The sequence below is a fragment of the Sander lucioperca genome, chromosome 1 (assembly GCF_008315115.2).
Source record: "Sander lucioperca isolate FBNREF2018 chromosome 1, SLUC_FBN_1.2, whole genome shotgun sequence".
Classification (NCBI taxonomy): Eukaryota; Metazoa; Chordata; class Actinopteri; order Perciformes; family Percidae; genus Sander; species Sander lucioperca.
The window spans coordinates 8,965,203-8,978,839 of NC_050173.1; the positions used below are offsets into that span (position 1 = coordinate 8,965,203).

Here is a 13,637-nt window from a genome sequence, read left to right on the forward strand (position 1 = left end):
AATTTTCAGTGCAAGTAGACTAAGGCAGAGAACAATCTCTCCTTCAGTTTTGTAACTCACCCCCAGAATCTTCTGGTGGCAGCAGGCGCAGGTGGGAGCAAAGAACTGCTCGTAGCAACGTTCGCAGTACACCTGGCCCCTCTCCTCCACAAATCCATGCTCTGCCAGGGAGGAGTGGCAGTGAGCACAGTTGAATTCCTCGGGGTGCCATGACATGCCCATGGCCACGAGGAATGGGCCCCTGGTGAGGATAAGTAAGGGACAGAGGATTCGAGGAAAATTATTGAAATGTAAAACACAGTCTACCTCCTTAGGTCTTTAAGTTGTGCAGAACAGAAATTCTGCTCAGTTTAAGTTGTGCAGAATTTTACATTGTTTTCTTACTGCAAATGTAGTTTTTCTGCTGTTATTTACCTGATGACAGTGTTGCACTTGTTGCACATTGGGGTTCGTGTCCCAGCTGGGATGTGCTCCGCCCGCTGCACCAGAGAGTTGAGGTCCTGTGGATGTGGCTGTGGGGTGGGGCGGTCTGGACCTTTGGGTGCAGGATTGGTAACTTTGCCAAATGAAGGAGCTGCTCCACCCTTAGGAAAACCTAAACCAGTAGGGGAAATAATGGGTCAGTATTCAAATGGAAAAAGTGTACAAGATAAAGTATAAGACAAAATGTTATTATTTTATTTCACACTGATCCACTATTCTGTAATTTCTTAGCATTACTTGAGCAGAACATATGTACTGTATGTGCACAGTTAAGGTGTGCGTTGTCAAATAATGAATGGGAATGATTTGATGATCTCTAACCTCCATGCCTGAAGCATGAGACAGCTGGGTTGGACAGAGCCACCCCACCCATCCCAGACAAGGGATACGTTTTTCCCCACTGAGGGGAAACAACACATTCCCAGAGTCAGAGGAGACACCTGTAAAAATACCCCCCCGCCTCCTCCTCTTATCTCAAACATATGGAGAGGATGCACAATTTTTCCTTCTCTCTCTCAGTGCAAAGATGCATCCTGGACGGAGGTCAGTGCTGTCCGCCCTCAGAGGGAGTGCTCGAGGGTAAAGGCATTGGGGACAGAGACACTATTGAAAGAGAGCACCATTATTAAAGACTTGGGAGGTCAAAGGACAAGTGCTTCCTAAATGTCCTTGTAACGGAGAGCAAGTAAACTGAATAAACAGAGCGGGGCCCTAGCAGGGATGTGTGAAGACTGTAGGAGTGGGTTTAATAGGAAAGAGATACTAGAGAGTAAGTGTGATGGAGAGAGATATGGGCTCCAAATAGGGATACAAAGAAGATTCTCTCAGAGATTTATTAGTTTATAATTATTGGGTAAAATAATGTTCATGTTATGGTTAATTTGAAGAGCTGCTGTTGATATAACCATCATTAGTCAGTTTCCAGTGACATTATCAAACATAGTTATGCCTAAAATATCCAAATTACGTAACACTTCCTGAGCAGGGCCTTAGTTTTGTCTAAATAGGGGAGGCAATCTGGGAGGAATTTACAATTAAAAACATACACATCATGGAGGTTATTTTATAGGCTGATTGATATGTTTATGTATTAATATATTTCAATTTGACTACTTCTAGTCCAAGTATTCTGTATGTTCTGTATTTCTCCACAAGAACATTACTAGTGTCAGTATGGAGAAGGCTTTGAGACAGCATTCTGACCTAGTTAAATCTGTTGGAAAATGTAACAGAAAATATAACTGTTATACTGTATATAACTGAAAATATCAAAAACGGCTGCAACACATCAAATGTAATTGAATGCGGTATGGATGCAGGGAATTATGCTGGAGTCAAAATATTTTTCAGTGGCACTATATGCCCTTATCTGTGTGAAAGCTGGCACAGTGAGTTGGATGGTGACAAGCTGTCAGTGGGGCAAAATATTCTCAACAAATCCTTTGGCAAGAGCAAAGACTGAGGCCTGAACCACATTAAATAAAGACAGAAAGGGAGTCTGTCATTGCTGTCTTGCTGTATAAGGAAGATAAGGAGAAAAAGTCAGCATGAGAAGACAAACTGAATCAGGGCAGGACTGCAAATCTCTGTTTTGTCTGTTCTGTCTCTTTGAATTCAGAGACAGAGGATAGAGACCAATGCAAAGGAGACACTCTGACAAACTAAACTAAATATGTATTTGATTAAAGCCCCTATGTATAGAATTTTAATGTGATTATAACATCTTAAAAATATTTTTTTGGTATATTCCTCTTGCAGTTAAAGTGCCCAAATTATTAATTAATGTAAATACATGTAAAGGTCACATTCCACATGGCCACTATGAGATATGTGTCTGTTGAACTCAAGTATGTGTTAATCTGATAAATACCACAGCCAACAGAGAACTAACTGTGGCCTCTCCTGCTCTCTTCCTGTGGCACCTTTCAGCAGCCGTTTCTTAAAAAGGCCTCTAGGGAAATACGTTTGGGCACACAGTGCATCTGTTCATGTATGAGTGCATACTTGTGTCTTAATATTGCTAATAATGACCCCTGACTGATGCCTTTCAGCAAATATTTACCCTGACCACCTAGGGGGCTCGTGGCAGGGATTGCTGGATTTTAAGTGCAGACTTCACACAAAATGAAATACATAATTCTCTATTTCACAATCTATTTAACTTAAGGGATCTTGGTAAAAGTCAATAGGCTGAGCTCATTAACGAAATACCTCTGCTTTTTTATAGAGCTCACTTAGTGTCAGGTATTAAACCTGCAATAAATGGCTGAGCAGCAGTGATTTAAAAGATTGAGGCTGCCCTCTGTAGGCTAAAAGAAGCAACTACACAAAAATAAATTGTATAGAACTACAACCATTTAAATGTCAGTAAACAGAACAGAAGTAGGGCAGGATTTCTGAATGTGTTGCTCTACCTGGTGGGCCTCCAGGCTGGAAGGAAGGTTTCTTCTGGGCTGTTGGGCTCTTGAATGTGGAAGCAGGGACATTGCCATTCCTGGGTGATGCTGCAGATTTGGAAAATGTTTTTGCTGCAGGCATGATGTGAACAGCGGGAGTGGTTTTGTCAACTGCCTCACTAGAAAACAGATGTACATATTTTGTATAAATCTTAACTCAACACACGCACTCACTCACTCACTCACTCACTCTCTCTCACACACACACACACACACACTTATATATTTGTAGACATATATGTATTTGTTTATCATCTCTTTAGTAAAAACACTCCTGCAGCGAAGCTCTTTCTGTCTCTACCAGTGATACATCTTCAACCAGTGTCAACTGATGTGTGTCACACAATACCATGGTCACATATTTACCCTACCATCTGGTATGATATATTTGGTGCCATGTTTCTTCTAGTTAAACATATTTAGGTACAAACTGTGGCAAATCCCTGAATAAGAAAGCAATCTAATAGTGGGACTATGCCACCAGTCTAACTGAACGTCCAGTACAGACTAATGCAACTGCAGGTACAAACTGCAGTTGCATTAGTCAGTTGGTCGGGCTCTCAGTGACACATGCAAACAATCAAGACAATTATGGGGGACTTTCCAATAAGGATATGCACTGCTGCACACGGTCCATGGTTTTGTCAATTACTGACATAAGGAAACAATTACAGGTGGTGATGCCAAAGTATCAGCTTTACATGTAGCTCACCCTGCTATCATTTCTGGAGATACCAGTGGTATAATTTTAATAGTGGTTATTGCTTTTATTCTCCTGAAACAGCATAAACTGAGACAATTTGAGGCAGTGTTGGTTTCTTTTCCCATGGCAGCACAAAATGTTAAGAGCCACAATATATTTTAGTAGAAAATTAGAAGCATTAGTATTTCTAGTTCCCATCGCTTGTTAAGTTTCACAACTTTCGTTTGAAGCTGAGGACCTCCTGTGGGCAGCAAAGAGCTCAAACTCAATAAAGGCTGAAAATGTGTTGAATACTACTACTTAACTAGTGAAGGTTTAATACTTCTTTCATACAATTTTTACTGATTCAGTACAGTTTGGTACATCTGCTTCTCTAATTATACATTTGATTGAATCTTAAATATGTTACAAACAAACAAACCTAGCCGCTATTCGTGGGGGACATAGACTGTATAGGTGTAACAGGGCTCAGAAGATCCCAATCAATGTCTTAATGTACCCTTTTTAATACCCGATTTTGCACATGCAAACCAAAGAATTTATTTTGCCTTTTTGAACGCTGTAAAGTAGACAATAAAGTATTTTTATTCTTTCTTTTCTATTCTATCAACTGGACAAAGACAAGATCGTTCAGCAACCATCATGTTGCTGCTCAGACAGACCTGTTGAGCATAGGGTTTGCACCAACAGGTTAACAATTTCTTACCCTGAAGCTGTTTGGGTTGTCAGCAACAGCACACTGCATGATACTAACAACAGAGCCTATTGTGCTGTCAAACAAGGATTTATGGTTTTATATATTATCATGTCTTGTGTTTTATTTCTCTTATCCTGCCTGTTGGGCGTTTCTGTTTGAATAACATGAGAATCATGACTAGGAAATGCAATGCAATCACCCGCTGGTTTGATTTCTCACGTGCAAGATTTTCCAGCATCTATGGACAGATTGCTTAAGTGTCTTGTGTAAAATCTAAATGATGAGAAACCTGAGCTCTTTTAATGTAAGGCCGATCATTCTGTGTTTAAATTTAGCACATAAGCTACATGTTTAGTATTTGCCTTGAATGATGCTTGACAGGACCAGATATGAAGCTTTTGATTTATGTGACAAATGTTTTTTATGGTGGAAATGTTTGAACAGTGCTTAGAGAACTATTGCTGATAACAGAACTGAATCATATATGATTTTGAACAATATATGTTTTTGTGTCATTTCTCAAATAAGTAGAGTACAGGCACGTTAACCCTCTGCTCTTCGTGCACAACTGATTCCTCTATATAGACCTTCACCTACAGGACATTTCTAATTGACAAGTTTATTTTTTTCTGCCCGGCAAGAAGAGAAGAAGGAATAAAAGATTAAGAAATAAGCAACAGCAGAAAAGAAAAAAAGAAAAGATTTTATTGAGGTAAAATCATCAAAAGCTGACAAATGAAACTACTTTGTTAGTATAGAAAATAGAGGACAAAGACACATGCTCAGAAAAATAAAATATATAAGATACAATAAGATTACAGAAAGTGTGCAGAGGAGTGGAGGCTGGGACATAAACAATATGCTACAGAGAACTATGCATGTGCACTGCGATATACTGTAGTGTAGCATTTCCAAGCACACATTCATATTTACGTGAATGCATGCATTTCATTTGAAATATAACAAGCGTATAGCAAGATAATATGTATTTTAAAACAACTTTTACAACAAGAATTTGTTTGCTTGTGCAAAAACATTTTTCATTCATTTTGTTGTTTAATCTTTGGAATTGGGACATTTAATAAGTTATTATAGTGTGCCAATGAAATAAATACATTAAACATTAAACAAGACAAGACAAAACTGTGCCTACTACACATTTAGTGCACGTGCTGAAACATCATGATGCCAATCTCTCAGCTTGTTGTACATGTGTCCTATAGCTTCTGGGTCCAACTTGTTCGCTCTGATTTGCCCCATGAAACAGGATTAAAAGAGGAAAAAGGAGAAAAGTTGGAAAGGTTAAGATTGTAGAAGAAAAGTAAAAGATAACGAAAAAGAGGGACCACATGGATAAATGAGGGGGAAAATAACAACAGGACAAAAAAGCACAGTTGGAGATGAATATAAAATCATAGACTTTCTCCTTGCAGATGTGTATTGAATTATAAACCAAGCCAAGGCAGATGTGTAATATGCCCTCTCTTTAGGAAGAGTAAACTGAACAAGATCTCACTATAACAGAAGGAGAGCAGGAATCTCCTTCTGGCAGGGCTGATATTACCCACAATACCACTTAATTACCCACAAGTTCCAGTGAGTGACACACTGATTGGTTGTAAATATGGTACAGAGGGAAAACTAAGTTTACTGCAGATTAAATTGAAGATTGAGAACAGCAGTAGCAATCACAGCCTATGCTGAGTCTATGGCTGTCTCTCCACTCAACCGTCTTCCTCTGAGAGCTCTAAATGTGGTTTCTCCAAATTAAGCCTTAAATTAAGCGTGATACTGTGGGACCATAAGATCAGGAAATCAGGGCTTAAATCTGAATCACAGACTCCTAGACATGCTTATATGAGTTCTTTTAGGGGCAATTCTGAATGTGAAACCTCTATGATCAAAAAAATTATCATTATTATTACTATTATTATGAAAAATACTCACAGATGAAAAACAGAGACTTGAATGAACACTCACAACCACATACCACAATGTATTATATTAAAAACCACCAGCCACTTACTTCTTTCCACTGTTCTCTTGAGCTTGCTCTGCAACAGTAAAGAAAGAAAAAAACACCAATGAAAATAAAGTCAAATGTACAATAAAAGGTCAGTGAGAATATGGGGAGACACACTGTTAAAAACAATGCTGCTACTGGTTGCTGCTCTATCTCTGCTCCACCTTTGGTCAAGGTTAATATTACTGAATGAGCAAGTGTAATCCCTGCGAACTAGACCCTGTTAGGACTTCCTGCACATACCCCACAATTGTTCACAGCTGCAGAAACACCAGGCAGATTGAATATGTACATCAAATGTTCAAAGCACATCACATATCCCACACCAGTCTGGTAACATCATCATTTGACAAAAAGAGAGAACGAGACGGTGAAATCTCTCATCTTACTTAATTCTAATAACCGAGTTACTGTAAAGGACATTTTGCATTGGTTCAACAGATGCACGCACACATTCACACAACGCCTATGAATGGAGAGAGGCCCAAAGCCGCCGTCAGCTCATGTAACCATCAATTTCACTTATAGCAAAACAGCCATATAAACGAAAAACTAAAATCATACGGTGATGAAAGCTTTCTTAAAGTACTACGACTTAAGAAACTATAATATCACTGTAATTTTAAGAGCCAATGACATTTTTGACAAAATAAATATGCTTATAAAGCAGGGACATAATTAAAGTCATATAAACGATTCTTAAGATAATAAGTTGCAAAGGATTAATGGCTCTAAATAAAAAGATATACAAGGCTAAGCCTTACAATACTCAGATAATTCCTAAAATTAAATTCTGCCAGTTTCAACACCATATGCACATAGTCTCTGCAGAGTCTTCATCAACAACCTTTCTAGCACACTGAGGTTGGTACTCACCATTTTCAGTGCCGGTGAGCTGAGCCAGGATACGGAAGGAGCGGGACTGGGAGGTGCCGGTGCGTGGATGCCAGTCCTCCGTGTCCTCGATCAAACGCTTCTTGCTGGCGTCACTCAGTGGGGATGCATGACCCTCGGGTTCCACATTAGGTTTCCTGTACAGTCAGATCAACCATGATGCAATGAGTGCTCAACATTCAATCAAGGGTCAGCTTGTAGATATATGTTCCACATTATGACCTGCTGTTAGATTTCACAATTACCTCCTAGGTCTAGCTGGAGGTGGAGTTCTGCAGGTGAGCAATGACAAAGTAGTGAAGGAAAATGTACAAAGGTAAAAACGGTCACAAATTTAAAAGTCACATTAAATGATAGGTAAACTCTATGACACTGCACTGTTTATATGGGAAAGTCAAGAAACTGTTCTGACTTACTTAAGACTTTTCTGAGGCTTACTATTAAAAAAAAAAACACAGAGTAGAGGAGTAGAGGTCAGTCAGATAATAAAACTATGTTCCTCAAAACAAATTATCTTAATTGATTAAGCAATTAGATTTACTATACTAAAATGGTGAAATTAAACATGCAGTCTGCATATTTACAACAGTGAGTGTTTGAGAGATGAAAGTGACAGTGACCACATCTCACCACAAGGTGGGAGTAATGTGCTTTGAAATAAGGGATCAGCTTTTCTTCCTAAAATAATTTGAGGTACTTTAGAATGCAATATTTATTTTAAATGTTTACATGCACAGTTTAGTTCAAGGGCTGTTCCAAACTGTGAGTCAATTTAATGTCAAAAGTATGTGCAATTACTAATCTGTGTGTGTGTGTGTGTGTGTGTGTGTGTGTGTGTGTGTGTGTGTGTGTGTGTGTGTGTGAGAGAGTGTGAGTGTGTGTGTGTGTGTGTGTGTGTGTGTGTGTGTGTGTGTGTGTGTGTGTGTGTGTGTGTGTGTGTGTGTGTTTGCGTGCGTGCGTGCGTGCGTGCGTGTCAGGTGAGTCGAGGTGAAGGATGATCAAAGACAGCACAAGTCAGTCTATTCTTAGCCAAAGCAGAATATACTTGGCAGTAATTTGTCTGGCCTTGAGTAACCATACTGACAACAATAGCAGAAAGAGCTAGACAGATGCACAGCCGGGTTTGCCAACAGCCCTAGCTGCACGGGTTGTAAATACAATATTAGCTAACACCCAGAGCCTGATGCCACTGAGAAAACGAATGAACAGTATGAGCTGACCCAGTATGAGATGGATTATTTACGGAGTTTCGCAGTTAGTTTGGACTTTGAAATGAGCATGTACTGTGAGTGGATGAGCACGAATGTGAGGTTTGTGAGGGTTAGCTCAAAGAGGTGCAAGCAAGCCTTTGGTAATCATAAACCCGAGAGATGTGAAGGCTGTAATCACATTCCACATGGTTAGAAAGCTACTGCAGCAGATGTATTATCATTCACAGCACTAACTTGGTGTCGGTCTCTTCTTCCTCCTGTAGGCAAAGAAGGGGTAAATGCAAAAGGATCGAAGCAAAGAAAAAGCATGAATAGAGCAGTTTGAGAAATGGACCATAGTCTGAAACACATGCCCTTTAAGTGAAAGGCCCTTCTGAGAGAATGTGCATTAAGAAAACGCACAGAAACCACAAACAAAAGCATGCAGGTCGGAACACAAACACACAAATGCTGCAAAAGCACACTTCACTGCTGTAAGCTGACAGTCCAAGGTTTCAGGCAACAGAAAGATTAAAGAAGTGATAACGACACTCAAACTCTTCACTTTAACTCATTATGAATGTGTTTGTTATCTTCATGGTGTATTACAGTAGTTTTGTTGTTAATTTTTTGACATTTCAAAAACAGATCTCAGTGACCTATTTTTTCAGGTGACAGAGTGTTAAGAAAGAGTGGCAAATCACTTAAACGTAGCTCAGTCTACTGTAACCCAACCAGAGAGCCAAATCCTCTTGATGAAGCCCAGTCCAGCTACACTCTGCTCTGTCCCTGGTCCCTAGAAGCACAGAGCTGCCAGTATTCTGGCTAATTAAAAACAAGTGTTGCACCAGCAGTGCCTGTTGAGCAGACTGTGTGTATTTGGCAGTGCTGTGAACCACACTGTCAATTATAGATAGGCAGGCAGTAGCATCAGTTAGCATGTTGTCTAGACTCTGTTCCCTCCGGTTGCCCTGTAGAAGATTCAAACAAGATGTGCGGCATGCTTCGGATTTTCTTTGTATGCAGCTGTGTGAAAACATAGGTGATGGGCTGTTTCGATGTTAGCTTTTCAATTGAGACGCATTTTTTGGGATGACATAGGGAATGAGGTACTGTATAGGAGGAGAATAGAATATTTTATTTTATTTTAGGCAGACTGTAAAGCAAACATGTCCACTAATCTGTGGCTTCTGTGAACCACAACTCCTTCTGGTCCTGCTAACTAAAGCACACAGTGTACAAATATTACACTTTTACACACCAACATAAAGAAAACATACGATAACCGGGTTTGATCAATGGTACCTACCCATTGAAGTGCTCCGACAGCCCCTGGCTCTCCAAAAGACCTCGTCTCTGTCCCATGACCACCTCACAAGCATTGGTATTGGAGTAGAGGTTGATAGGTGTGTTATAGACAGAGGGCTGTGGTACATTAGGATTGGAGGAGGGGGCTGTCACTCTGGCTGGAGAGGATGAGTTAGATGAGGAGGAAGAGGCAGACGGGGAGGGGAAGGTGGAGCGACCAGGGATGGGCCTGGGAAGTGAGTTGGCTGGAGCTGAGTCCGGGGCAGGGACGGTTGACTTCAGCAGAAATGGAGGCTGTGCTGGTTGAGAAGGGGCAGCTGGCTTGAAAGCGGATGATTGTGAGGGAATGGAGGGGGCAGCCGGGGAAGAAGCTGTGACCACACTGCTGCCCCCGCCAAAAGGCCGGGCTGTCTTGTTGTATGCAGGACTGGGCTGACTTGATGGCTTAGTGTATGTGGTGCTTGGGGTAGGGTGAGTGATTGGGACAGGCTTAATGATTTCTTGAGGTTCATCCTGGATAAAAGGTGGAGACACACAGCATGCACAAACAGCAAATCCACAATCAACTCATGCATGTAAACCAGCATTCCCAAAAGCACTGCACAACAATCACATCAAAGGTGTTTTCACACTTCTGTATAAATGAAAGTCATGCCTGTGCCATACAATTCTAAGATGTGCTATCAAATGTGGCCTCTCAGGTCAGTTATACATGCCAAGCCAATCTGTGGTTTGACATCATCTCAGAAGGGCACAATAAGCATGCTCTTTTTTAATAAATGTATATAATATTTATAAACAACATGGAATTCAGGTAAACTTTAGTTACAGTAAAATAAAGCGTACCTTAGGCACGCCATCTTTAGGGGCACTGGAGGGTCTGTGAAGACAGAAAGAAAATCATAAAAAATCATAAAAACACTGCACACGCAACATCTTTATGACGTATCATCATTTTTGCAATAATGTTTAATTTCTGTACATTAAAGGACTGGACATGCTAACTGCCATGAGAGTCAAACTTGAGTTTGTAGGATGGACTGAGAAAGGGTCAGATTATTCTGTGTCCTCTGCTGTGGATTGAATTCATAGCAACATTTTGGAAATGGTGATATTTTGTTGCATATGACGGGTCACCTTTGAAGTAGTATTTTTCTTGGCCAAACATTGGTCTAATTTTCTATTATTATTATTATTATTATTATTATTATTATTATTATTATTATTATTATTATTATTATTATTATTATTATTATTATTATTATTATACATTTTTATTCACAATGTTGATTTAATGTTTCTTCTATATTTTTCTTAGAGATATATTTAGAGATACACTTGTATCTTGGCTGTCAGAGCATCCTTAAAACACCTCAAAAAAAGGAGAACTTTGATTTAAAAATTAAATAAATAAATGAATGCACCTAAATGTTTCAAGTGATGGATTGATTACCTTTATCAAACAATGTTCAAACTCTGGAAAAACATTTTTTTATCGTGCACTGAAATAAATGGAAACAAATGGCAGCCTGGAAAGTAGGAAATGTTTAAATCTGAGTGCTTTGGAAGATGGTTACCAATACTTGGCTAAAACATGCAAAACTACCAGTATGTGTAAACACGCTTTACTGTAGGGTGCAGACCGGTGTCAAAGTTTGCTGTACATCTGATTTACACTTATGATTGAAGCAGCTGCCACAGTTTTATCACCTATGGGAGAGGGGGATGGTCCATTTGTCTGTTCTCTTGAGATGCTCTGGATAGAAAACCGGCAAATCTCCAACAAACCTTTCATCCCCTCTTTTTGTGTCATTCTTAATACTTGCAAGCACTGTCTACCACAATATCAAAATTAAATAAAAAACACACACACATAAGGATGTATTGTGTATAAATAAACATCATAAGTGCAATGCACCATATACTCCCTTCATGTCACACAAGGAAAATGTAAGTTCCTGTCAGGTAACTTAAGTGTCTTAAAATGATTCCATTACTGAAGCACTAAAACTCAAATTCAGACAGACGCCTTTGTTAACAATATGTCCTATATTTGGTCTGGACATGCAGACAATGTGTCCCGCATTGCTCATTAAAAACAAAATACAAAAATACAGACAGTGAGTCAGCAAGTCAAGTTCCGGACCAGGAGCTAGGGTATGTCCGCTGCTGTCCTTCCTTTCTCTGCCATATTCAGAAAACAGTCAACACACTCTCAAGCATTTCCTTTCTGACTGAGCCGAGACACAACAACTGAGTTTGGCATCAGGTTATTAAAGAGCCCCACCCTCCAACCAGATGTTTATTTCATCTGTGCCCATACTTGCATTTACAGTTTCCATTTAGCAGTGAATATACAGTATGCTTATTTTCCATTGTACTTGTAAAATTGGGACTGCTTATGGAGAAGCAGCAGGCTATGCCAAGGGAAACAGTCAAAGGTCTAAAGATCAAACAGCACATTCCATTACAAATGCGGACCCAGTCTACAATGAGGCAGTGTGTATCTGCCATCAGCGGCCCAGAGAGGGGCAGCTGGGCCGATTCACTCCCTATCATTCTTTTCCCAGAGCAAACTGAGCAAACACTTGCTAGGGTGGTCCTGCGAACATCTGTTGAGCTCAGCCCCTCTGTGCTGTCCTGCTTCCTGCCTAGCTGGACCTGCCTTTGTTCTGCTGTGACAAAGAGACAAATACACGGTGGGTGTGTGGGCATATGAGCATCATGTATTTACTTTTTGGCGTGTAGTGTATGGATAAACATGTACATGGTTAATCTCAATGTAACAGGATCACTGCACCAACTGGTCTGTTATTCTGACGGAAGGCGTCGTCTTGGCGTCATGTCAATCTGCGTAGTTCTGCTTTTCATTCTGGAGATGGCTTCTATTTAAGTATTTTGAATGGAATAACTGCAACACACTGTCTGTGCTTTACTACTGAATACTCAAACCAATATGTGAAGTTGCAAGAAACATATTTAAAAAAAGAAATGGATCCTTTAGTTGTGCTCCATGAAATCTGTAATGAAGTATTATATATGTTTCATGTATCAACTATTATTGTTCTCAGGGTTATTCAAAAAGGCTAGATGCTCATAGAGAAAAGCCATGACTTCAGTGGACATAGGATGTGATTTTGGCAAACAATACATGAATACCTACTAAAACGCATAGAGCATATAATTTCGATTATCCATAATCAGGAAAGAACATTAAGTATTTTTCTAAATAAATAGATGAGTGTGAGAAATATATTTATCTTTTCCTATGTGTTACTACAGCATAATGTTCATCTGTAATTTTCATATATGTCATACAGTAGTTTCTCTTGAACATGAAGAAAACAAGATATATATTTGTTTTCCTCTATATTATGATGGATATGTATTTATGACACAATGTGATATTTAATGGGGTTTCTCTGATGTTAATTAGACTAAACGTATCCATAAATACAAAAGATCTGATTTCCTTGTATGTCAAAGTACCACCGTTTGTGCTACTGGATGTGTTCATAATACAGACACATCCTGCCCCTGTTGAACATACAGTCATGGCTTTGCTCAGCCCAGAGCACTCTTCAGTTGGTTCCTCCTAATCTAATCAGGATGCCTTGTTTTATTAGATTACAGATGCTGATATCTACAAGATTTATTTATGGACCGAATTTAAAGACTATATACTATATAAGCTAATAAATAAGTGCAAGATATGAATAAACATTATCTTGAAAGCAAAATTGTACTTGGAAGAAACAAAAGTTGTTGAGTGTGGTTTTTATCAACATTTGTCGACTTGTCTGTCTCTCTCTCTCTCTCTCACTCACAAACACACACACACACACACACACACACACACACACACACACACACACACACACAC

The 13,637-nt window shown here is 39.5% G+C and overlaps 1 protein-coding gene across 8 annotated transcripts in view; it reads right to left on the bottom strand.

The window, feature by feature from the left end:
• Positions 1 to 13,637, bottom strand: part of pdlim5b (PDZ and LIM domain 5b) — a 38,528-nt gene that overhangs the window by 2,732 nt on the left and 22,159 nt on the right. For 2 of the 8 annotated variants that reach the window (XR_004898570.1, XM_031277966.2), the window contains exons 4-11: positions 10,601 to 10,634; positions 9,756 to 10,267; positions 7,502 to 7,528; positions 7,239 to 7,393; positions 6,366 to 6,393; positions 2,898 to 3,058; positions 415 to 595; positions 61 to 241 (exon numbers count right to left, since the gene is read on the bottom strand). Coding sequence is in view for 7 of the 8 variants with exons in the window: in XM_031277966.2 (XP_031133826.1) it covers positions 61 to 241; positions 415 to 595; positions 2,898 to 3,058; positions 6,366 to 6,393; positions 7,239 to 7,393; positions 7,502 to 7,528; positions 9,756 to 10,267; positions 10,601 to 10,634 (1,279 nt within the window). In the remaining variant the exon portion in view is untranslated. Of the gene's footprint in view, positions 1 to 60; positions 242 to 414; positions 596 to 2,897; positions 3,059 to 6,365; positions 6,394 to 7,238; positions 7,394 to 7,501; positions 7,529 to 7,672; positions 7,694 to 8,701; positions 8,725 to 9,755; positions 10,268 to 10,600; positions 10,635 to 13,637 lie in introns of all 8 variants that reach the window. The other 6 variants (XM_031277971.2, XM_031277973.2, XM_031277970.2 and 3 more) reach the window with 6 other exon arrangements.